At 33.8% G+C, this 26,140-nt stretch overlaps 2 protein-coding genes across 2 annotated transcripts; both read left to right on the top strand.

Annotated features, from left to right (window-relative positions):
• The first annotated feature begins 5 nt into the window (after nucleotides 1-5).
• Nucleotides 6-8,105, top strand: LOC109004891 (NADP-dependent malic enzyme-like). Its single transcript, XM_018983597.2, has 20 exons — nucleotides 6-280; nucleotides 575-858; nucleotides 2,854-2,974; nucleotides 3,079-3,153; nucleotides 3,464-3,615; nucleotides 3,705-3,810; nucleotides 3,955-4,020; nucleotides 4,537-4,632; nucleotides 4,752-4,823; nucleotides 4,910-4,993; nucleotides 5,155-5,253; nucleotides 5,719-5,766; nucleotides 5,883-5,936; nucleotides 6,018-6,116; nucleotides 6,230-6,319; nucleotides 6,419-6,496; nucleotides 6,676-6,750; nucleotides 6,836-6,926; nucleotides 7,543-7,671; nucleotides 7,759-8,105. Exons 1-20 carry the CDS (start codon nucleotides 251-253, stop codon nucleotides 7,845-7,847), a joined length of 1,938 nt encoding a protein of 645 aa, XP_018839142.1. The 5' UTR covers nucleotides 6-250; the 3' UTR covers nucleotides 7,848-8,105.
• Nucleotides 8,106-14,496: 6,391 nt separating this feature from the next.
• LOC109004890 (transcription factor MYBS3-like) lies at nucleotides 14,497-18,189 on the top strand. The gene is made up of 3 exons (XM_018983596.2): nucleotides 14,497-14,922; nucleotides 16,829-17,037; nucleotides 17,380-18,189. The coding sequence occupies exons 1-3, from the start codon at nucleotides 14,622-14,624 to the stop codon at nucleotides 17,905-17,907; spliced, it is 1,038 nt and encodes a 345-aa protein (XP_018839141.2). The 5' UTR covers nucleotides 14,497-14,621; the 3' UTR covers nucleotides 17,908-18,189.
• The last annotated feature ends 7,951 nt before the right edge of the window (nucleotides 18,190-26,140 follow it).

Genomic DNA, 26,140 nt, shown 5'->3' with positions numbered 1-26,140 from the left:
AGAGGAGGTCGCACTATTTATTTTAGCTCTTTAGTTTTGCATTTCTGACCTCTTTCCCTTCCTTCGAAGAGAGAAAAGATTAGGGAGAGCGAGACAGAGAGAGAGAAGAAAGGAAAGGAGGGAAAGGGTTTGGGTGTAGCAAGGAGAGCTCGGCACTCTTTCTCGTCCTCCCGCTCTCTCTGCCTATTCTTTCTCTCTCTGAGTACAGAAAAATCAAAGACTCCATCCTTTCACATTTTCTTTTGCCAAGATGATCTCCCTGAACAGAAGCTCTTTCCTGGTAATATAAACTAAACCCATTTCTCTCAATTTCACCTACAATCAAGTTCTGGCTCTTTCACATTGAAACCCATGGAATTCTCCAGCTCTTTCTTCTTTCCAATCGGTGGTCTTTTCTTATAACAGAATTCCAAGCCAAAAAATCAGATTCCTTTTCTAGGTGTTCTTTAATTAGCTAATTCAATTGAAAAAGAAAATCATAATTTTATCCTTTTTTTGCATGGTTCTGGTCACTTTTTTCTTTTCATATTATTTTGTGGCGTTTTTCATTTTCATTTTTTATTTTTAAACGCAGAATAAGACCGGGATATCTGGGTTTCGTAGCCCTTCCTCTGGGGCGGCGCTGAGAAGACGGCCAGCTTCGGTGAGAGTGGTGGCTTTGGGCACAAATGGCCGAGCAGGGGAGAGAAACGCCGCCGTTTTGGTGGAGAACAGATTGAAGGAAATGAGAGAAGGCTCCTCCGCGATCGCTGACGTGGAGTCCAAACCTACCGTCGGCGGTGAAGTCCAGGATGAGTACGGCCACGATGCCTCCACTGAGGAGGAGTTTGTCACCCCTTGGTGTCTCTCTGTTGCTAGGTGAGAGATTTTCGATCTATATGCTAGCTAAAGATTCATGTACAACTTCTGTTTTGTAATTTGTTATTTTTTTTTTCAAATCAATCTATGCGTTTCGATGATATCCATGTTCTTTTTTTTTTTTTTTTTTTTTATGGCTTGATATATCGTGATTTATAGTTGTAGAGTTCAATAGCTTGTAAAGGTCCAAAGGATTTGTTTTTTATGTGTCCTTTATTCATATGCAGATTCGTCCATTGCGTTGTTTTATAGCAATTTTTAAATCATACCCTCTCTCTCTCTCTCTCTATCGTATAAACAGAGAGATGTGCCGCCGTGAGGGGGGCAATTTGGTATGTTTAGATTCTGCTGCATTTTTAGTTTTTGTTTTTCAGATCTGTTATTATCGTAGTTATCGATGTTCTGGTAATGGAAACAACGTATTATGATATTCTGATCTTTTTTTGTCCGAGACATAAATAAGTGAGTAATGATATAGCACAAGAATGTTATAAAATGAGGGTATTTTTGTAAAATGATGTTACTTTTATAAGATGTTTTACAAAAATACACCTTATTTAAAACATAGTTATGTAAAGTGTTGTGAAAAATGTTGCATGTAAATCATTTTCCTAAATAAATTGCCTACACTCTGTGTACTTGCTATGTACAAATATTCTTCGTACTTGAATTCATGTTCCAATAGGCGTCTAACCGGTTCAGTCCGGTTTTGAACATTTTTTAGAAACAAACCTGTATATATCGGTTTTGAAAATTTAAGAACTGATACCGGACCGATTAATCACGGAAATCGAAACTTTTAGTTTTGGTTTGATTTTTCCAGTTTTACAGATAAACAAAATTATACTCCAACAAACTTTAGCAAGTGATTGACCCCATATCCCTCATTTTATAATTTTTTACTAAAAAGTTATAAAATTAAAATTTATATGTTAATATCAAAATTCAAATGTTATATTAAAAATATAAGATTAATTTATGTTATTTCATAATCAAATGTTATATTAAAACTTTTAAGATTAGTTTTATATTATAAGACTAATAAATATGAATAATAAGATTAGAATTTCATGTATATTAATTAGCAATTTAGCATATAATATATAATATAATATAAATAATTATATGAATAATATTTTATATATAATATAAAACAATTAAAAATATATATAGCCCGGTCCGGTTTGGTCCAAACCGGTTTTCAAAATATGAAAACTGGTATTGGACTGGTTTAGAACTGGTTTCGGTTCTTAAGAACCGGTTCCGAACCAGACTGGTTACGGACCGGACCGAACATGCCGGTTTGGTCTAGTTCAACCGGTTTACCGGTTTTTTTTACACCCCTATGTTCCAATGTTTCAATTATTGTTTGATGAGGTGGCAACTAGACTTTGATAAATTTCCATTTTCACAATACTTTTATTTACTAATAATCTAATTAAGAAAAAATCCAAATATTAGCAATGTTTCTAATCCACAATTCACTCACTATCTTTATGTATTTTTGTGTACCATTTTTATCTGGCACCCAAATTTTTGTATCTTTTCTTGTCATTTCAGTGGTTGAGTAACATAAAACTGAGCCGTTTATGCTTGAGCATAAGTTATCCTGGATGCCAACTAGTATAAAAATGAATTTCTAATTAATTATCATTTGAACATTTTTTGGGCAAGTCTTTCCATATGTATCTGGGTTGGCTTCGTACATCTAGGCCTTTCCTATGCCTTGCGTCCTTTATTTTTTTTAACCTTTGACATAGTATATTTGATGGTTATGACATAAAAAAAAAAAAAAAAAAGTATGTTTGAACCGATAAAAAAAAGTATATTTGATGGTTATGCTTGTTAGAGATGGCACTTGTCCGTTTCCTACTGGAAATGTGGTGATGTGTTTGATGAACTACCTTCAAGTCCAAATAATTGGAATATAATTTTGTTTAATGATGTATATGTATTTACCTTGCTCATAGGATGTTTTTTTCTCTTACTCTGCAGTGGTTATTCTTTGCTGAGAGATCCGCACCATAACAAGGGGCTTGCCTTCAATGAAAAAGAGAGAGATGCCCACTTTTTGCGAGGTCTTCTCCCCCCAACAGTTGCTTCTCATGAGCTTCAGGTTAGCACCAAGCATCTAGATCCTTCAACCCCTTTCACATGGCTATGTGGTTTTCTTTTTTATTGCATAGTACCTACTTATTGTTATTCCACTCCACTCCCCAGGTGAAGAAAATGATGCATAATATCCGCCAATATCAACTTCCACTACAGAAGTACATGGCCATGATGGATCTCCAAGTAGGCATCTACACGATCCATTTTTTAGTTGGAGTCTTTGCCACATAGTTGGATTCTCATAAAGTATTGGATTATACTTAATCATCTGATTTTCATATAGCTCAATTAACTGTCACTTATATACTGGCTCTCATATTGTGCAAAGTCTAATAGAATGAGAACATGTGTTTTAATATAAATTACGCATTGTTTTATCTGTCTGTTGCCTCATGAATTTATTATACAAGTGCTCATTATTTTCTCTCTGATTATTTATTAATTTCCCGGTGATATTGCAGTCTATCAAATTGTTGCTTTGCTGATTTTTCAGGAGAGAAATGAAAGACTATTCTACAAACTTCTTATTGAGAATGTTGAGGAGTTACTCCCAATTGTATACACTCCCACTGTTGGTGAAGCTTGCCAGAAATATGGGAGCATCTTCATGCGTCCTCAGGGTCTCTTTATTAGTTTGAAAGAAAAGTATGTTTGGTTCACTTGTTTCTAGTTCCCCACATTCATGGTCACTTATAATGCAATGTTGTCTTGAAACTGAAACTAGTTTTTTGCAGGGGCAAGATTCGTGAGGTTTTGAGGAATTGGCCTGAGAAGAATATTCAAGTTATTGTTGTCACTGATGGGGAGCGGATTTTGGGGCTTGGAGATCTTGGCTGTCAGGTAAACACTATCAAGACATTGTTATCCAAGAATCGCGTGAAATGTGTTATTGAAGTGTGAGACTGGTTAAGAGTATTGGTCATCTCTCTCTCACACAACACACACATACGAATCAATTGTTGACGCATTATTAACTGTTTTCAGGGGATGGGAATACCCGTTGGAAAACTTTCATTATACACTGCACTGGGTGGAGTTCGTCCTTCATCTGTAAGTACTTGCATAACCTGTTATTTTTTTTTTACATGCTGAGTTGAAATCCTTGTTTGAACAAGTTAACACGAGAAGCTCCTTTGTTTTGCAATCTATCATTAGACTCGTTCCCCAGCTGAGCTCTGCATTGCGGTCTTTCAAAGGAGAGAAAAATGTAGATTGCATACTTGGCTTCCACCAAATAAAATGCTCCTTTGTTTTGCAATCTATCATTAGACTCGTTCCCCAGCTGAGCTCTGCATTGCGGTCTTTCAAAGGAGAGAAAAATGTAGATTGCATACTTGGCTTCCACCAAATAAAATAAAATAAAATCCTAATACTCGGGTGGGGGGAGCTATAACTTTTGGTGGAAGGTTGTAGATGATCATAGGATCTGCACTAAAAACAAGGATCTGAACTTTCCTAAACCTTATCACCTAGTTAATTTGTCTATAACCGCTGTTGAGATTTGCTGCTTCTCTTTTTCTTGTTACACTAATTTAAAGGAATGTCAAACTTGTTGATTGTTTTCAGTGCTTGCCTATAACCATTGATGTGGGTACAAACAATGAGACACTACTGAATGATGAGTTTTACATTGGGCTCAGGCAAAGGAGGGCAACTGGGCAGGTTCATAATTGCTTGCTAAAATTCTTCTGGCACTCATTTAATTTTTTGAGTTTTATGCAAGATATGCAATTATCCACCATGCTAAAATGCGCCCTCTCTCTTTCTATGTTTTAATTTAGGAATATGCTGAACTCCTAGATGAATTCATGACCGCAGTCAAGCAAAATTATGGAGAAAAAGTCCTCATTCAGGTAGTTGGCCTAGAAGACAGGTTTGCAGGGCTTGTTATTTATTTGTAAGTTAATGTTTCTCTAAATCTGCTGGCAATGTCTTGCAGTTTGAAGACTTTGCAAACCACAATGCTTTTGATCTGCTTGCAAAATATGGCACAACGCATCTAGTTTTTAATGACGATATTCAGGTAAACTACTACTATTTTTTATGATGATACTGTACCTTTAAGTGCCTTTTGCTTTCATGAGTGAAGTTCCATTACTTATCAAAAACAGAAATTATAATGATGACATCTTGGAAATTGAGATAAACATATATCTAATTTTTTAGTACTTCATTTCATTTCAGGGGACAGCATCCGTGGTACTTGCAGGGCTAGTTGCAGCTCAGAACTTAGTTGGGGGAACCTTAGCTGACCACAGGTTTCTATTCCTCGGTGCTGGAGAGGTTAGTCTATATTACCCTGTTTTGAGCCACTAATAAAGAAAAGAAAGGGAAATGAATTTCTGGATTAGAAAATTTAAGTTAAAGGACGAATAGGTGAGAAAATAAATCATGTTATACAATTTTATGGCCCTATATGTGCTTGTGTGCCGTAAAATTCCTTGATCTTGGTGTGCTCACTCCAGACCTGTCTTTTTTCAGTCTTTCTTAAAAAACAATGTTGTTGTATAACGGGCAAAATTAGATCATATGCTATTTCAAGTGCATTTACCTCCTGGTTCCCCATCTTTCACCATCCTTTCTTAAAAAACAATGTTGTTGTATAACGGGCAAAATTAGATCATATGCTATTTCAAGTGCATTTACCTCCTGGTTCCCCATCTCTCACCATCCCGTCTCTTCCCCTATTTCACTACTGTTCATTCCGCTGCTTTGTTGTTGTGTCTCATTCTTGTCTGATGGTTACAGGCTGGTACTGGAATAGCAGAACTCATAGCCCTTGAGATATCAAAACAGGTTATAAACTGTTATCAGTGTCATTCCTTTCTGTTTATTTAGGGTGATATGATTTGTGGAATCCTTCAATTTAAAATATACATCTAAATACAGTATTATACCTGATATTTGTGCAGACAAACGCCCCATTGGAAGAGACCCGCAAGAAGATTTGGCTTGTTGATTCAAAGGTAGTAAAGATCCTGATATAGCTCTTCGCTGTGTGAAGTAGAGTTCCATCAGTTAAAACTTGCTTACAAATCCTTTAACAGGGGTTGATTGTCAGCTCCCGGAAGGAATCGCTCCAACATTTCAAGAAACCTTGGGCTCATGAACACGAACCAATTAATGAACTTGTAGATGCTATTAAGGTGTGAACTATCTCATTCTTTCTTTCTCTCCCTCTGTAAAACACACAGATCCAAACATGCTTCGAGCATAGGTTTCATAGTCTTTATTCACAAAGTTGTCTTGTGTTTATTAGGCAATCAAGCCAACTGTGTTGATAGGAACATCAGGAGTAGGAAGAACATTTACTAAAGAAGTGGTTGAGGCCATGGCCTCCATCAATGAGGTAATTTTTTTTTTTTTGTCCATTTATCTGCCTTTATGTTTGGGAAATTGTATTTACACCCTAAAGGAGCTGACCATTGTGCATGCCTACTACTTCTAGAAACCTATTATTCTTGCTCTTTCCAACCCAACTTCACAGTCTGAATGCACTGCCAAGGAAGCTTATACATGGAGTCAGGTAACACAAGCATGCTTGAGTGTTTTCATGTTCTTCATGCCAAATATATCATATGTACAGCTTCTTTTTTTCGATATAAAGAATCTTTGATTGTTTTGCTTGGGATCGTTAAGCTATTGTTTCTCCTCCAGATAACCAATGATGACCTTTTTCTGTTTATTCATCTTTGTTCCCCACAGGGTCGAGCCATTTTTGCTAGTGGCAGCCCATTTCCTCCTGTTGAATATGAGGGGAAGCTTTTTGTGCCTGGCCAGGTCTTTAAAGAATTTGATGTAGTATGTGGTTAATAATACATGAGAGCCGACTACTAATTTTGATATTGATTTCTTTGTGATGCAGGCAAATAATGCATACATTTTTCCTGGGCTTGGTCTTGGTTTAATAATGTCTGGTGCTATCCGTGTTCACGACGACATGCTCCTGGCAGCCTGTAAGTGGGACCAAAACTTGGCCTTTAGAGTTCACATTCATTTTGCCTTGGGATACAGGATGTGGGTACTTTTTTCAGCTTACCATCTCTAAGCAAAAATTGGTCCTTTTTCAACGCAACTTTCACCTCATGTACTGTGCTTTAGGTTCTAAACTGTTTTAAAAGTTGGCTAAATTTTGGACTAAACCTAAGTTGGAATCGGGACATGCTGAGTGGAGATTGGAAAACTTGCAAAAAATATGGGGTTGGTGGGCTATCCCTTGCCAAAATGCTACGCCGATTTTGTATTTTGAAACGTTAATCCTGCTTTCAGAAGAAATGGGATGCGTAAGGGTCACTATGTAAGTTTGAAAGAATCAAACTCAACTCTAAACATCTTCCTCCAAAGGTGGAAAAAGATTGAAGACATTCTATTCACTCATGCTTAAAATCCTTGGGAACGATGAACTTTTTCCTTATTCTTCTGAATATGTTGTATCGTATGATCATCCCTATTATTTTGATTACAGTTCTTGTTGAGTTTTAGCATTGGATTTTGTTTTTCTCTTGTTAAGAAATGAGAGAAAAGTTTTTCTAATGCATTACATATTTTCCTTTGGATGTTTTCTTGGAACAGCGGAAGCTTTGGCTGAACAGGTGAGCGAGGAGAACTTTGCCAAGGGACTCATATTCCCTCCATTTACTAACATTAGAAAGATTTCAGCACATATTGCTGCTAAAGTTGCTGCTAAAGCTTATGAACTTGGTGAGTTCTCTGATCGTTCAGCTCTCTAAATTTTTGTTTTCCAACACCAAAAGATTTTGCATTTAACGATGCATAATTGATATGTAGGTTTGGCTACTCGCCTTCCTCAGCCTAAAGATCTGGTGACGCACGCCGAGAGCTGTATGTACAGCCCTGTCTACCGAAGTTACCGGTGAATTGGTAGAAATTTGTCCATTTTATCGTATGAATTCACTATAATTATACAACCTCTGGTGCGATCAATTTCCTTCAAAAAAAAAAATTAAATCTTTTGTCCCCTTTCTTCTACCCTTTTAAGTCGGTTGGGTAAGGAGAATTTGGGTGGGTGCTGGTATTTGGATTACAAGTCAAATTTAGTTTGGAAGATGTTGTGTACTGTTACAATTTTCAGTTTACATGAAATAAAAGTTCACATTACTGATTTTGTATGTTAATATATGGAGTATCAACAATATAACCTGAACTATATGTCTGGGGTTATCATGGTTCCCGTGCAGTGTTAGTAGTACATTGTAGGAAACAGTCTTCCCCTCCCCCCCCCTCAAGTAGAAGATATACTAAACCATAGCTCAATCCTTTATTTTGTCATTCTTTATGGGGCTGGGGAGTAGTGGTCAACAGTAGAATTCATAGTTTTTTTTTTTTAATATATATATATATATATATATGGGATTTGTGAATTTGACTTAAAATTAGCTGATTAGAGTTGGTGGATGTGGTCCATTTGATGAAATACATCAAGTTAAGTAACCACTCGTATATATGCTTGAACTTGACCAGACTTGAATTCAGCATAAATACAATGCGAAATTAATAAATTAGAGTTCATAGTATGACTATAATCCAAATATGATTCGGTTTGAACTTTGACACTGCGGTACGTATTTGAAGGGATCGACCTATAATGCCAATGCACTTCTCTGAGGAAAATTTCAAATTTGAAGGAATTTCAAATCACAGTAAGTTGAAATGCCTTGATGGCATGGCATGACTACCTTTGTAGACTTGTAGTTCAACGTGAGGTATTCATTAAAATTTAATAATGTTTAAAATATAAAATGTTTAAAATTAAATGGAGTTAAAAAGTTCAAATAAAATGAATAGAGTCTTGAGAACAATCTTCCTTCAAAACAACTATCTACCAGGGATACACCGAGCTGTACATGCTAGGCTGCCCTAGCATTGTCCAAGTCATATTTATCTTTTTCTTTTTAAAAAAAAAATATTATTATTATTTTTTTTTTTAAACCATTTCTTGGACCTCTCGTAGTTATCAATTATAATATTAAAAAAAAAATTATTTATCATTCTTACCTTGTCCACCTACTCTTATTTTTATTTTTATTTTTTTCGAGATAGAATAACTCTAACACAAATTGACCACGGCTTTTTAGTTGTTACCTTACACCCGTCAACGGCCGACGTAAGGGTCAAGCAAATCAGGTTGCGTGTATACCTATTCCACCTCGAAATATCAAAGCGATATTCTGTCCTTTTTATTATTATTATTATTATTTTAACCCTTTTGAATGGCTAAGTGACAAAAAATAAAAATAAAAAAATGTAGAAAATGCTAACGCGGTTTTATTTTTGACACGATGATTGACTCTAAAGGTCCACTTCCCTCTACATATATCCCTTCAATTCGCGTGGAACTAATGTAAAATTAAACAAAGTTTATTTTATTTTTTCTCGTAAAATAGAGAAATGGAAGATTTCTCAGCAACTACGAGGAAAAGACAAAGGTTTCATGCATTCTTTGGTCCACGAAGCTATATTAATAATGTTGATGCTTTCCCACATGAAGATTAGTACACGGCATATGTTGGGGCATCATTTGTCCATCACTTTGCTCTTCCGGTTGTTTAACCGAACCACATGCTGAACAACCTCAGACTACTTTTCTTTTCCTTTGGTTTTTTTTGTTTTACTTTTAGAATTTGTTTTTTTAGATGAAAGTTAAAATTTAAATAATATATTATTATAATATATTTTTTTAATATTATTTTTATTTTAAAAATTGAATTAAAATTTAAAAAAATTATAATAATTAAATAAAATAAAATAAGATGAATTGAACTATAAAAACAAACTAAACATATCCCAAATAAAATGAAGATGTTTTGGGATTTTTTTTTTTTTTTAAATGAAGATGCGGTCAATGAGGACAAATGTCATTGGAGAATGGTGAACACGGGGGCGGCCTAACTCGAAGAGCTGACTTCATAGGTAGTGGTCGTGATTTGGGGTTGAGGCTGTCTCTCTTTCTGTCTATTCGTCCATCGAAGAAAAAATACACAAATTCACTCCTTTTATATTTGCATTATTGAGAGAGAGAGTGACCAAGTCAATGCTTTTCTTTCTTCTTCCATTTATCTGCCTTCCAAAAAACTGTAGTAAAATATCTTAAAATGACAGTGATACCAATCCTCAAAAGATATTTATATCCTTCGCTTTTGTCGAGTTTAATATATTATTAATTATTAATTAGTTTCTATAATATTATTTTTCATCATTTAATATTCAACTTTCTTTTAAGAAAAAATGCCTGTATGTACATTAAATTTACATTTTAAATATGCACAATATAGTTTATAGACTTTTGTTACTTATTATTTCTACACATTATATTAATTTTATTTTTTTTATTGTATTATTTCTAAATTAATTAAGTTTTTCTACTCATTATCTATACACTACATATTTAATAAAAAAAATTAAAAATTAAAAAAATTATATATAGTGTAAAGATAATAATCATTTTAATATATTGTATTTGCATAAAAATTGTATGAGATCTGATGAGTAAGATGTACGTTAAAGTGTTTGCTATTATTTTCAGAAAATAATATACGTACAACTCTTTATAGGATTATATTTAAATATAACATTTTCTATAAAATAAATTATAAAAATAACATCATTTTATAAAAATATATTCAATTTAATATATAACTATAAGAAAATTTTTCATTATTTTGACAGTAAACACCAAAGAGCGGATCCATGCTGGGACTCTCGTATTTTTTTAAAAAATATTTTAATTATAAATAAATTATATAAAAATAATTTTATAAATTGATATGGTTTCACGTGATTTATCAGATTATAAAATTATTTTTATTATAAAATAAATCTAATAAATTATATAAAATTACGTTAATTTATGTGATTATTTTTATGTAATCTATTTGACAGAAAAAAATTGAATAAAAATAGATGAAAGAAAAAACATTATCAAAACATCCCTTCACTTTACTGTTATGGGATTCTTTCGTATACCTTGCTTTTCTTTTCTTTTCTTTTTCCCCAATAATTTATCGAAGACCACAACCCGAAGGGTTGATGCATCTCACGTCTCATGCTAAAGTCAGTACGCTATCCTACACAATAAAGTCATGCGCAGAGATTCCTGGAAATTTATCCCTCCAAGATAACATCCATTCGTGGAAAAGATGCAAGAGAGTCACTCTATCTACGTCCTCCACCACATCATACTTAATTCTGCAAAGCTTGACTTCCCTTCATCCCTCTGTAATTTCCTACTTTGCAGCATCTGCTTCCACGTGGCATCTCCAAAAGTTCCTTATCCCCCTGCTTTCTTTTCCAATTCACGCGTCCGTACACATCAGCTTTCATCTTTATCTCGTATTGTGATGATAATGTTGTTTATGCGTGAAAAATCCCGTATATTTAACCACAACTTGCGCGGTGGGTTGAAATTAAATATTGAGGATGAGTTTAAGATTAAAATATTTTAATTATATAAAAATGTCATAAAAATAAGTTTATAAGTTTACATAATTTTAGGTAATACATTAAATTTTAAAATAATTTTTACTATAAAATAGATTTAAGATATCGTATAAAATTATATAAATTTATAATTTTATTTTTATAAGATATTGTAGCATTTCTCATGTAAGATATAAGGACGGTTCTTCTCCTATAAGCAACTTTTCCTATATATTTTCAGTCTTTCTTTTTGGATTAATTTATGCATATATGAAAAAGAGAATATCACACGTGAATATAATGGAGTTGAAAATAAGAAATAACATAGCGTAAGCGGTCAATGCTGCAATAAAACCTTTATACTGTTGAATTTTTATTGTTTTTAAAAAATACTATAGTCATAAAATAAATTTATAAAATAATCTCATTGTATCTTTATTTGACTTGTCAAATTTTAAAGTTAATTTTATTATAATGCATATTTGATGACTCATATAGAACCATATTAATTTATAAAATTATTTTTATATAATTTATTTATAAAATTACTTTTTATATAATGTATTTATGAGTGTATCACTCTCGTTATTTTTTACCTATCAGTCCGGGATTTAGTAGCTATGAGTTTCTTTTATTTCCTTTTTGTTTTCACTATTAAAATGGGTTTTAGCTCAATTATTAGGATTAGAGGTACTAGGTTTGATGAAGAATAAATATATGGGTCAAACTCATGATTAGGTTTTGGGACAATTGGAAGAAAATGACAACATATTTAGAATCTTTTGGTTTTAGAAATAAGATTAGATGTCAATTCAGTTGGATTTAAAGCATCCAAAGCTTTGTTGTGTCCCTCGACATCTGGTAAGCTAGCCCAATCATGACTACATCTTTCCAATTTAGTAATCCCTTTTACTGAGATCATTAAACTTCAAACAATTAATTACAGTTGTTCGGATAATACAATAATTGTAGGAATAAATGTTCGTCTTAAAATGTTTTATGAATTGTGTATTTGTAATTTAAATTAAATTATGAGTCGGTAGCACGAGAGTGGTCACCCATAAGGCTTAATACCCTTTTTTTATTAATAAATTTTTTTTTAAAAAAAAAAAAATTCACAAATTCATTTAAAAATTCCTCATTAACAATTAAGTAAAAAAAAATAAATTAATCGGTGACTTTTGTAGTGCGCTGCATCCACATGCCGCATGCAGCATTTTCCTTAAATTATTGTTTGTGGGAAGCTCGCTAAGGGTGTTAGTGTAATAAGAACGCGAGGATTAGGACCGATTAAAATGGGTTTGATTGAGATATATTCCTTTTCAATTTTTTTATTTATTTTTGGATAGGATATTCCTTTTCAATTAGTATCTAACAAAGAAAGCTTTCCAATAGGGCTTAATTTGACGTGATAAACATAAAAAATAAAAAGTTGAAAAAAAATAAAAAAAGATAGCGAGACGAAGCACACGTGAATGGTGATCCATGCCGTAAATATCCCATCCATTCTTAGGTATTCAACCCCACATAAAGCAGACATGTGCCACTTGCTAATTACAACGTGGCATATTGTGGATGACCAAGTGCATCCACTAGGCTTTTTTTTTTTTTTGCCGGATAAGTACTCTTTGGGGAAGCCCAATTGATTTGAAGCACCTCCCTTGTCAATCTGCCATCGGATCAGTACCAGCATTAATTAATATATATATATGAATTATTATCCATAATCTTTCATTTTTATATTAATATTTTTGTATTTTTTTTTTTATATCTTGTATTTTCTATTTGTCTATTTAATGTTATATTAAGGATAAAATAATATATCGTTTATTCTTGCTCTTGTGGCTTCAAAAAGTGCAGTTTGGTCGTTATAAAAATAAAAAAAATAAAAAAGAAATTGGTTTTCGTGAATTTGGGTAAATTGTGGATCACACGTTTTCCTGCCGACCATCCGTTTCCATAAACAATCAAAGACAAAAGTGGATTACATAGGTAAGTAGATTGACCCAACGTGTCACCCGCTAGTGAAATTACTTTCCTGTTCCTGGATTTCTTGACCTCGAATTTACATCATCTAAGGTTAATGAATAGACTGATTCATAAAATCTAAAATTAAATAATCATTTTGTCACCTTCCCACCAATCCTAATAATGGAGATCATACCATCGTATAGCGTTTATTATTTTAGAATTTTGAATAGATATTTTTTTATTATTATATTGGACATTTTCACAAAGTCCATTGATACTGAGATGACATAGGCATCAAGTGGAGTGGGGCTTCCTTACTTGGACTAATGCAAAAAAATGAATAATTAATTAATTTGATTGATTGAATTTCAAACTACATAGGGCAAAGGTTTAATTTTAGAGCAGCCCCCAACTTGATTAATTATAGTGAGGTGACTGGTGAGCTATAAAAAGATTTTTCCACCCCAATTTCTCACTTTTAAATTAATTATAGAATTTGTAAAATTGCGGAGGAAGTATGATGACGTTAACAGCAATTAGAAGGTAACAACTCTTGTTAAACTAATCCAGGAAAAAAAGAGGAGCAATGTTCATTTTTTCATTTAAAACATGATTTTTTAATTTCTATTATTATTTAATTTAAATTATTTTGGATAAGAGGGAAATCAAAGCATCCAATTAAAACTAAAAATTATCTGATTAACTAACATTTACAATAATTATTAGTTGTCAGGAATTATGAGACAAATGAGAAGAAAAATGAAATAAAATCGTCAGTTGTAGGGGCTAAAATGAATTAAATATAAAAAAAGGTCCAAACTGCAATGAGAGAAAAACATAAGATCCAATAAAAATACCAAAAGAGCAGGACGTTTAACGTTATAAGCTCCAAAAAAAAACAAAAACAAAAACAAAAACAAAAAACAAAAACAAAAACAAAAGAGCAGGACGTTATCCCTTCTGAAAGGATGAAATGGTAATATCGCGAGAACTTCAACGAACGAACCACCGCATTCCTCTATCCCTTAATTAATTCCCACTAAAAAGGAAGTTCATTTCCCGTTCTACCCCTATCATTCCCCAATATAAAATCTCCCTATTCGCTCCCAAAGACCAAACCCCAATCATTTATCTTTAAGTCTTACCCATCTCTCTACTTCTCCCTGGCTCTCGCTCGCTGTATCTGACAAAATATTCATCGGACTAGGACAAACTTTGCAGTGACACGACCGACTGGGCTTGGCATGACTCGGCGGTGCTCGCACTGCAGCAACAACGGCCACAATTCGCGCACGTGTCCGAACCGCGGTGGAGGAGGATGCGTGAAGCTCTTCGGCGTGAAGCTAACCGATGGCTCGATCATCAAGAAAAGCGCGAGCATGGGGAACCTCTCGGCTCACTATCATTCCTCCTCTTCCGCCGCCGCTTCCCCCAATCACCTGGACTCCCCCTCCTCCGACCTCGTCCACGTGTCCGATGGATACTTGTCCGACGATCCGGCCCACGCCTCCTGCTCTGCCAACCGACGTGGCGACCGAAAGAAAGGTAATTTGAGAATATTTTACTATCATCTTCAGATTTAGCATGGTATTTTTTGTGTGGGTTTGAGAAGGTTTTATTTTCTTTGGATTGGTTTGTAGCGATTCTGGATAATGGTTTAAGGTCGGGCTCTGTTTATGATTTGTTATTGAATTAATTAACTAACTTGTCTCCCGTTCTTACTTTTTTTTTGCCCTTTTAACTTTTTGTTTTAGTGTTTGTTTGCTCATTTTTGACTTTGTCATTTTTCGAACCTTTTGCTTTCCGATCTTTGGGTAATTTTCCATTTGAAGAAAATTAAGTCATTTAATTTTCGAAGGCGGTGTTTATTTTTCTTTGTAGTTGCGGAAGGTAATGACGAAGATATAAAGCATATATATTTGTGTGTTCCATACTTAACCCGTTTATGGCTATTGTATCTTTCAGTACAAGTCACAGCTTTGGTGATGAGCTGGATTGGTTTGATTTGGAAGGAATGTTGCTATTTATTTTCTTTCAATGTTAATAATTTTTAAGTTTCTTCGGTAAACGAGGTTATGTTGGTGAAAAATGATGTACTCTACGACAGATTCGTTGAACATATATTTGATTTCTGGATACCCATAATTGCTGTATGATTTTTACTGTAGGTTTTCCACGTTTTGACATTTGATCAAGACATGAAAAGTGGTTCTCCATGGTTTTACTTTACTTTTAATTTTCTAATTTGGGAAATTCCAGCAAGTGGCTTTTGGGCACGGGACAGATTCTATTAGTAATTTTTGTCTTTTTAAAACGATCAATGAATTTCTTTATCCATTTGGAACTTGACGTTGTATGCTAGGCAGCCTTACGACAACGGGTTGTATTTGCTTGAAGATTTCGTTTGTAGTTTTTTTCTTTTTTTTTTTTGTTGGCACTGGGTGTCCAAGAACTCAGTTCTGACTAATTCCAGGGTGCACATGTCCTGAGGACTCAAACCTTAGACCTAGAGGGAGCGTACTACCAAGACCAAAGTCTTTACGGCTTGAGCCAACCCTAGAAGTTTTGTCTGTAGTTCTAGAAGGACTTTTTTTCTCCTTACGCTTTCAATACTAGTTCTTGGGTAGATACGGCCTTAACCTGATCAATAGCTAAAGAAGTCTAAGTGACTAACAATGAGGGGATGGTTGAATATAATATATACTATATGTATTTGTACATGTATATGTATCATGGTTACGTTTTGTCCAGAGCTTTAAGTTAGTGCTTTACGAAAAAATAATGTGTAGCTTTCCGTTTAATTTTATCAACGTTCCCTGGTTCATTCAGCAAATTCTTTTACATTGAGTCTATTCATTTATCAGTTAAAATTTCCTGTGTTTAAATCCATGTCAAATACGCTCACCCACATATTTGCATTATAACTAGATTACCTGCTGTTTCAAAGCAGAACTCTACAATCCTTACCTTACGATATAGATAATTTATTGGCATTGGTAATGCCTAAGTATTTGTTTTCTTATGTTTTTGGCTCTCATTCACGTGAGCTGCTGATTCAATCATGCATTGCTATCCAAGATTGTCTGATATTTTATCAAATAACAGGTGATATATTGCCTGGCGAGAGTATTTGATTATCTGGATTGCAGATTTTTGGTGGGTTTCCTATATAAAACAGAGTGTTAAGACTGAATGGATAAAAGCATATCATTTCATATTTCTCAATTTACATGAAGGGCTAGTTGCCAAAAACCCGACAAAACTTTAAGTACTATGGAAAACTTGTTCGTAGACATTAATTCATTATGTTCGTTCTGCCATATTAGAAGTGACTATTCAATTGGTCCCTGTACTTTTTTAAGGTGATTTAAATAATAACAAGTATTATATTGGGAAGTTTCCCACTAAATGGAGAATCATTTTTTTTTCCCATTCTTAATTTGGTTTTCAGGTGTCCCATGGACAGAAGAGGAACATCGACAGTTCTTAATTGGTCTTAATAAATTGGGGAAAGGCGACTGGCGTGGGATAGCACGGAATTTTGTCATATCGAGGACTCCAACACAAGTGGCAAGTCATGCACAGAAGTACTTTATCCGGCAAACTAATGCTAACCGAAAAAAGAGACGTTCCAGCCTTTTCGACATGGTCCAAGATATGGTCTGTCTCACTTCTTACATTATCTTAGGTATTTCACACGTAAAGACACTCAAATCTTCAGGCACAGACAGTCACAGCCAAATGGTTATGGGTGCCTAATTAGTTCACACCTTCCAGATTGTCCATTTTGCTCGCTTTGGTGAAGAAAAATCCATTGGTCATTGCTTGTTAATTTTCCTTTTCCATTGCAGTTATTGCATTTATTTCTTTTTGTAAACATATAATATATGTAATCCAAAGAACGCAAAAGGTATATTATTAATCAAATGGAGTTTAATGGTGGTAGCAATAAGTTATTTCGTAGATATGTTCTGGGTTGATTATATTTTGTTTCTTTTTCAGGCCACAGAGACACCGCCTGTGCCAGAGGACCAAATATTGCTACCTTCTGCTCAGACTAGAGAAACTGATATTGCAATGTCATTACCTTCATTAAATCTCACCCTCAAGTCAGAATTTGAACCTATGGAAGCCACACCTGAAGAAAAAGTTCAAGAACATGATGAAAGTGAGGGATCAAGTGGACTGGCACCTATGATTCCTGGATTCTTCCCTGCTTATTTACCTCTCCATTTTCCAATTTGGCCACCTAATACGGCTCCTGTGGAAGAAGAGAAGGGTGGAGAGACGTCCCATCATCAGGTCCTGAAACCAACTCCAATCCTCCCCAAGGAACCTGTCAATGTAGATGAACTTTTTGGCATGTCTCAACTCAGTCTCGTTGAGGCTGAGAGAAGCCATAGAGAGCCTTCGCCCCTCTCTTTAAAATTGATAGGAGGGCCCTCGAGGCAATCAGCGTTTCATGCAAATGCTCCAGTCAGCGGATCTGATTTAAACAAGGGTGAGAGTAGTGTAATTGAATCCGTTTGAAATGGGGGTGAAGTGAAGCATATCAAGATCTTTTTTCCTTCCTTTCTCAATCTTGCACAATCATGTTTTCACCGAGTCATCTTTGTTTATTTCCTATGTTGTATGATGTATTGCGGTGTTTATAACGTAGGTTAGATCAGTTTCGTAGGAAATATTTATTCTTTCTAACTGTAAACAGCTAGCAGTTGAAATAATCGAATCAAATTGGCAGCATTTTTAGCTTTGTAGATAAACTCTGATTGGCATATATGTCTCGTAGACTATGATTTATTATTTTCCCAACTGTTTGTTCATTCATTCTGAGGCAGAGCTGGGTCCCGTTTGGATCTTGGAACATACTGAGATCAATTCAATTCAGTATAATTTTAAGCCGAGTTTAATATTGAAATATCTAACTTTTAAATCACTAAATATTATTTAACTCAAAATATTTCTGCACAGGAGATTTATAATTTTTTTTAATTCAACATCGGACTAATAATTTTTTTTTTAATTTTTTATAAATATATCTAAATTTATTTTAATATTTAAGTATATCTAAATTTATTTTAAATAAATTCTATAAAACTCATTTTATTATTTCAATTCACTGAAATATCACGTTAACTCAGCCAAAAATCCGCCAGTTAATTCTACTGCCCTCTGGTATGCCCTTAGGTAGTACCCAGCCCTCAATCTCGGCCTAGCCCTTCAAGGACCTATATTATCTTCCATCAGTGATCTTGGTATAATTGTTTATGCAGAACAACTTCAATTTCTCCCTGGGGAATTTGTTAGACTTTTGTTTCGGCTATTGGGAGATACACCGCACGGACTGATGGTTTTACTTATATGATTCCCCGGGGGAAACGCTGAACTGCATAAAGGACCAAAGTCTTCATTGCAGCAATATGCCATCTTAAATAAATAATATTTAATGGCTGAACGCGTACATTACCATCAATTTGAACTTTTAAGATATGTGGTAATATAAGTCACCAACGTATTTTTTTTTTTTTTTTTGCTTTCTAATCAAACCTCCTTATCATAGATAAAATTAAAAATATTACAGACTTGAGGGAAGGTCATTCCCTATCTATATATAAGTTACAAGTAGGTAATTTATCTATAGGTATGTGATAAAAAATAAAGTTGGTTGCTACCTATTGCGCCACTGAGTGTGCATATCGATTTTGAGATCGATCTACTTTTTTAACGCTCCAACCTAATTGATTTTCTCACATTCAAGCAATATCATCCATGATAGGTCTTATTTTTCAAGCTTGATCTTCACTTTGAATTGCCGAGGTTACAAGTTGTGAGTCTCCTTCCATGATTGTGCTCACTTTTAACAAGTTTTTTGTCATTTTTGTTGCAAGGAGAGCTGCACAGGCTTTTGCAATTAGCATATTTGTGGAGTGATTTCTTTCCATCCAGATTTCTATGATTTCTCCATTTGAATTTCGGCTTAGTGTTGACGAAGTGGAGAATGTATCCCTCATTGCTGCATCAAAGGATATGCTTATGTGCCCTTCTGGTGGATTTTGCCATTTCATAATTTTTGCAAAATTTGACTTTGTTTTCCATGTCTGTAAATTTTCTTGGTATAAGAAACACAGTTGCTCCTCTACTTTCTTTAGAGAGATAACGGAATTGTTGTGAAAAATGTCATTCCTCGTTCACCAAATGAAATCTAACATCAATATTGCAAAGATTTGGAAGGGGTGTTCTACTTGGATGCCCAGCCCCAATTTTGACTCGAGCTTGATTATGATCGAGATCCATTCTTGTATTGTATCAATCGCCATAGAAATGACCAGCTGCTTTGACTTCATAATATTCTGGTCATTGGGCATTTTGTAAAAAGATGAAGTGTTGTTTCTTCTTGATCTTCACATAATGGACATTTAGAGCAAAGCAGACTTGGAATATAGCACTTCAACTCATTTTCTTGTTGGTAGTATATTCCAGATGATATTCCATAGAATGAGCTTGTGGCAATCATGAATCTTTAACTGCCAAGTTTTCCCGAGCAAATTGCTTGGAAAGTTTTGCGGTAAGGGATTTGCAGTTTCGGTTGTTATATGGTAGGCTGTTTTGATAGAGAATTCTCCATTTTGATTTTTTTATCCAAATCAGACTATTTGTTCGCTGATTGGATTGGGGCAATCTAATTTTTTGAATTGCTTTTATAGTGTCATGTTCAAAAAGGTTATGCAACTTTTGCATATGGGATATTTGGTTAATCAGATCAGAAACTTTCAAAGTAGGGATGGCTTCTATATTTTGGTTCTGTGGTTTGGGTCTGAAATTTTCTAGTGTTGGTATCCACGGATCTGACCAAACTTTGACTGTTCAATTAGGTTTAGAAATAGAAAGGCCCGACTATTGCAGTATATAATGGCCTCCCATCAATCTATTCACTCCAATCAGTCTCCAACGAATCAGGTCCTATATTAAACAAATGTCAAAGGAAAACAGAAAGCAGTAAGTTAGCGATTGTGTTAACTTGCTAATGGAAATCAATTTGGATTTAAAAGTTGGAACACATAGAACATCACTAAAACAAGATGTTCAGAAATAAAAACAGAGTCAATATATGTAACAGACACAAATTGACCACTAGGAAGTTCACAGAAGCATTAATAGAACTGGAAATAGAAGTAAAACAATCAATAGAAGGAACCATATGATTAGTGGCTCTAATATCAAGAATTCAGGAATTTGAATCAAATATAGCAGACTGAGCAACAGAAAAAACAAAGTGAGTATTATTATGAGGAAAAATAATACACAAAAAATTAATCGAAACAACTGCATTGACAGCAGAAGGACCTTCATCAGCAGATTTAGAAGGATGAAGCATGGACAAAAGTTATTGATACTGAGCCTCAGTCAAGGAAAAAAGAGAAACAATCGAGGAATTGCTAATACTAAGGACAACATTATTAGCCATAGACTGTTGCCTTAGTTTCAGTTTGTAGCCTGGGAAGAACCATGCAACTTGTAACATTTTTTAATCACATGACCAATAATTCTACAGTGTTTACATATTGATCTATCCTTCTTAGAAAATGATTTAACAAATCTAATTCCATCAATTTGAGAAACAAAAATATATGAATCAACAGGGGCAAAGAAACAGAAGAGATTTCTTGTTGTTATTTCTCTTGTAAAAAAGAGAAACAAATTTATTAAGAGGAGGTAGAGGCTCCATGGGCAGAATCTGTGCACGAGCATGTGCAAATGATTCATTCAATCCCATCAAAAATTGTAAACACGTTCCTGTTGAACATAGGAGTTCAATGTTCACACAACTCCACAAGAACATGCTTATAATTAGTAAGTTCATTCCAAAGGCCCTTAAGAAGAGTAAAATAATTACTTACCGAAAGAGAACCCTGAGAAAGAGAGGAAATCGATTTCTGCAATTGAAAAATGCGAGGTTCATTTTATGAGAAAATTGTTCCTTAAGATCTGATTATATCTCACAAGCAATTGTAATATACAAGATACTAAAAGAAATTTCAGGAGAGACATAGTTTAAGATCCAAGATATCACCATATTGTTACATTAGAGCCATGAGGAAAGGAGTGAATCCGTCGAATCCAAAGGTTTAGGAATAGAGCCATCAACGAATCCAAGCTTATTCTTCACCGAGAGGGCCATGGACATCGAATTGGACCAAGCATGATAGTTCTCACCAAGAAGAAGCTGAGTGACCAATAGGATACCAAGACTATCACTAGGATGAAGAAAGTAGAGAACTAGTATCCTCAGAGACGGATTTGTGAGACGGCATCATGGAAGCAATAAAAAAAGGACATCTGATACCATGTAAAATGTAAACCCTAAAAGAATACAAAGGGGCAAAAACATAGCACAATAGGAGATGAAACCCTAGTAGAGCATAGGTCGAGACTAAGAGAAGCTTCTGGAGAAAAAGAAATCAATTGAAAATAAACTGTCTGTGTACAGAGACTAAAAAGCCAGTATTTATAGCAGTACATAGGAAAATAAAATACATGTGACTAGCATGTGATACAAAGACAAATAAAAAGAATTAAAAGAATAAATTTAATTAATGATAATGAATCTCCATCACTTGATTGTTACTTCTTCATGTTTGATATGTGTATCGCGTTTCGTTTGGGCTTCTTTTGGATAAAATTTTGGAGGTTGGAGCAAAAGCTGCCGATAGTGGGGATGCTGCTTTCAATAATGTGTACCATACAAGCAATGGATTCTTACGAAGATGAGTGGATTAATTGATGCTGAAAAAGAGGAGAATATATATGAAAGGGTCACTAGTAAGAAAGCAAGTTTAAAGCTAGCTTCTGTATGATTGCATCAATGCCCACAAGTTTGGATTATTCGTGGAGGTTCTGGGAGCAGCTAATTCCTTGATGTGGCAACCCCAAGCTCCTCCTTCTAGGACAGTATGGCATTGACGTGACAACCCGGTGTTCCTTTCTTGTCACGGATGCTACCTCCAGCTTTACTTCTTTTCTCTTCAGCAATCTGTAGTCGGATGAGACGTTTATCTTTTAGTTTAATATAGGAATGTTTTCCTCGGCTACCATTGAAAAGTGTTAGCTGGCTTTCCAAGAATCAAACAGATTTCTCTTCGAGCCAATGACAAAGTGTTAAACATGAGTTGTGGTTAGATGCCTTTTGATCAGGCGTGTTGTATAGATTGACTCTTTGCACTGCTTCTTGTGAATTCTGAACATGAGTAGATTTTCTTGAGCCTGATTTTCTCCGTCCATTAAAAAGGAAAATGAAGATATAACATTTGAATTCTGCCCAACAAACCGTTTTCCCATTTTTTGGAAAGATCTTGGTGGATCCTCTTCCACAAATATCTTAAAAAATGTCACATCTTCTTTATAGAAATTGAGAGGAATGAGATCCCTTGTATATGTATGGGATAAAGCTTGTGATAGATGCATAGGATCTCCCAATTTGTTCTTGCGAGCAAGGACGAAGCAGGATTTATATAGAGGGGGCCGAAGGATATAAAAATTTGTAGGTAACAAAAATTTAAAGATTTTTACGTGGATTCATGTGATCTGTTAGATATAATTTATAATAAAAGTAACTTTACAATTTGATATATCACATCAAACCACATTAATTTATGAATTTATTTTTATATAATATATTTGTGATTAAAATATTTCTCATACTTTAAAAGCATGCATAAGTACTGCATAGTAAATTTCAAATTTGAGTGTAGAATAAAAAAAATTTAATATATAAATTGATCTCAACGTTTTTTTAACAAATAAATATCATTAATTATCACGTTCATTCTCAATGAGCATGTATGTAATTTATGAAGGATAAAACATATTTGGGACTAAAAAAATTTACATATAATACTCTTTTATTACAAAAATATCTTTACTCATTTTTTGATAGATTAAGTCTGCAAAATTTTTTACAGAAAATTATAAAAGCATGACATCATTGACATGCATGGTTGCTAAAGCTAAACTCCTGCTTTTGGCTGTTTTTTGTTTTTAAAGCTCTACTTTTGGCTATTATAAAAGCAAACAAACTAGCTAGGGTTGTATAAAACCATCTCATGCGAACGTGATTGATCTCTGATTGTTATCAAGACTATTTTAGAATCAGATCCAACAGGTGAAATGAGAAATCTAAATCAATTGTTATAATTTCCAGGAAAGTATACATAAATGCTAATATTACAGGGTACAAGCAAGTTGTCATGCAATGACCCGGCCATCCATGATGTGCTTTTAACTTAATTTCAGTACTTTTCAATCATTTTAACAGTTAGCATGCAATAGTATTAAACAAGGGTGAAAATTATAATTTTTAATAGTTTAAGGGTGCAATATGAATGTATTGGTTTAATAAATTGTTAGTTGGATACCAAGTATATTGGTTTGAATTTTGTTTTATATACACAAAATCATATTTTCATGGACAAGCATGGAGATGATTGATCATTGTCCAGGGTGGGATTCTTATCAACATATAAGACGGTGATAGGGGAAAAGAATCGCAATCAATGCCAGGTATAGATCAGAACATATATATATATATATTACCATATTCCGATCCCAATTCTACCCACCCAAAACCCTTCAGCTTTATAACAAAGTAGCAGATGTGACCACACATCTGCAAAAGAAAATGAGAGAGAGAGAGAGAGAGAGAGATCTAGTGAGTGAATGTAAAACATCCATCTGCTTCTCCCTCATCTCATGACTTGGGTGTGACAGAGGAATAAAGGGTTAATCTTTTCTGCAACACTCTCTCTTTTTAACATATTGCTGAAATTGCAGGCTGAATAGCCGAATGGGGGGCTGAGGGGACATGAAAGGGCCACTTGTTTTGCAAGGGAAAGTTCTTATGCCAATCATTGGTGGGATTTTTCTCTCCTTAATATTAATTTTCCTTTTCTGGTCACTCTCGATGATTCTCTCCTTTTCTGGTTATTCTCCACCCACCAAACTCAGCACCGCAGCATAGATTTTTTCTTGTTTTAATCACTTTTGATAATGAGGGAGAAAAAAGGACATAATATATAACATTATCATCAAGGTTCGAATTCAAATTCTGTTATGATAATATATGAAATTATAGCACTGCAGCATAGATTTTTTCATGTTTTAATCACTTTTGACAATGAGGCCGGACAAAAAATGACATAATATATAACATTAATCAAGGTTCAAATTCAAAAATTTTATTACAATAATATATGAAATTATTACTTGTATTAAAAGTTTAAACCGAAAGAAAGAGATAGATTTTATTATTTAATTTATATCTTAATACATACCATTATAGCTTAACATATATATATATATATATGTTATAATACATGTGTATGTATCTGCATGTACATATTGTCACCGATAAACAATTGAGATATTGATTCCAATGAGATCAAGATAACATGTATTTCATCTCAACTCTCTCATTGATCATCTCTATTGAGCTAAAGCTTCTTTTCTTTTATTTATTTATTTTTCATTTTCCTGTTTTATTTTTTTCATAATAAGAAATTAAAGATATGCATATTTGAACGAACGATAGTTCACTTTTATTTCGTTTATTCATTTAGTTATTTAGTTTGGGTTTTGTCAGGAATATCCTTAAATATCCCTCCCTAACTAATGTATTGCCAATATACCATGCATGCCATTCTTTTACAATGACGTTGACGAAAGTTCTATATATTATTCTTTTATGGCTGACATGCAAAGCTGTTATTCGTCATTACTTACCCCTTCATTCTTCAGTTGTTTTCACAGAATATTGGTTGGATTGAGTACAAAAAACGCTAAAATCCGTTTTACTAGAAAAAGGGGAAGCGGTATATATAGAATCTGCAGCCAGTATTTTGTTACGAGTAATTCTATATACAATCTTAAAGTGTATAAATGTCACATAAAGTAATTCTAGATACAGTTATAGGATATACAAGTCCCGTGCACTTTCTTTAAAAAAATAGTGAGACCCACAATTAAAAAATAATTTTTTTTTTATATGATCTCAAATTTATTAACTTTTTAAATAGAGTACATAAAATTTGGATATCTTAAAATTATATAAATTATTTTTCCTTCTTTATTTATCATAACGGTTCGGATGTGGGTTTTATTTATTTATTTATTTTTTGTAGTTGAAGGGTATAATATGTGTTGATATTAGTAGTTTGTGGAGCAGAATATAAAACGCTTAGAGGGAAGATGTGGTTCCGTTTGAATACAGAAATGATTTCATCTTATCTTATTATTATAATTTTTTAAAATTTTTAAATAAAATATAATAAACAATTCAATTTTGTTCAAATCCTAAAACTATAATAATATTAATAAAAAATATTCTAATAATATTTTATTTAATTTTCAACTTTTATCTAAAATCATCTCATCCCATAATCTCACTGTCCAAAAAGTGCCGTAATTTCTTATGAAAAATAATTATTTGTTTGGAATGTCAGAATAGTTTAACTCCTAGGCCTACCTTCTAACATTCTTGGACATGACCTAAATCTGCCTTTTCACTCCATAGTAAAATCATATACTTTGTTCACCCTCCTCTCTGCTCTTGAGACAGAACGAACAATAGATAAGAGAACAAAAATAAAAATAAAGATAAAATAAAGGCGTTCCCTCTCCTCTACTTATCACTTTCGGTCCCTCGTCTCCACTATATAAACCCACTGCGGCCTTGCCATATTGCATTATCATTCAAGCCTTACCTAAAGCC

The sequence above is a fragment of the Juglans regia genome, chromosome 7 (genome assembly GCF_001411555.2).
Source record: "Juglans regia cultivar Chandler chromosome 7, Walnut 2.0, whole genome shotgun sequence".
NCBI classification, from domain to species: Eukaryota; Viridiplantae; Streptophyta; class Magnoliopsida; order Fagales; family Juglandaceae; genus Juglans; species Juglans regia.
Note: the sequence above shows the minus strand (reverse complement) of the source record. Positions and strands in the feature narration are given on the sequence as shown.

What these genes read in the sequence shown, in the direction of transcription:
- LOC109004891 (XM_018983597.2), top strand. Translation starts at nt 251, where the DNA reads ATGATCTCCCTGAACAGAAGCTCTTTCCTG. An exon ending in GAGAAAAAGTCCTCATTCAG is followed by an intron (nt 4,824 to 4,909) that starts GTAGTTGGCCTA and finishes AATGTCTTGCAG; the next exon opens with TTTGAAGACTTTGCAAACCA. An exon ending in TGCTAAAGCTTATGAACTTG is followed by an intron (nt 7,672 to 7,758) that starts GTGAGTTCTCTG and finishes ATTGATATGTAG; the next exon opens with GTTTGGCTACTCGCCTTCCT.
- LOC109004890 (XM_018983596.2), top strand. Translation starts at nt 14,622, where the DNA reads ATGACTCGGCGGTGCTCGCACTGCAGCAACAACGGCCACAATTCGCGC. An exon ending in ACGTGGCGACCGAAAGAAAG is followed by an intron (nt 14,923 to 16,828) that starts GTAATTTGAGAA and finishes TTTGGTTTTCAG; the next exon opens with GTGTCCCATGGACAGAAGAG. An exon ending in TCGACATGGTCCAAGATATG is followed by an intron (nt 17,038 to 17,379) that starts GTCTGTCTCACT and finishes TTTCTTTTTCAG; the next exon opens with GCCACAGAGACACCGCCTGT.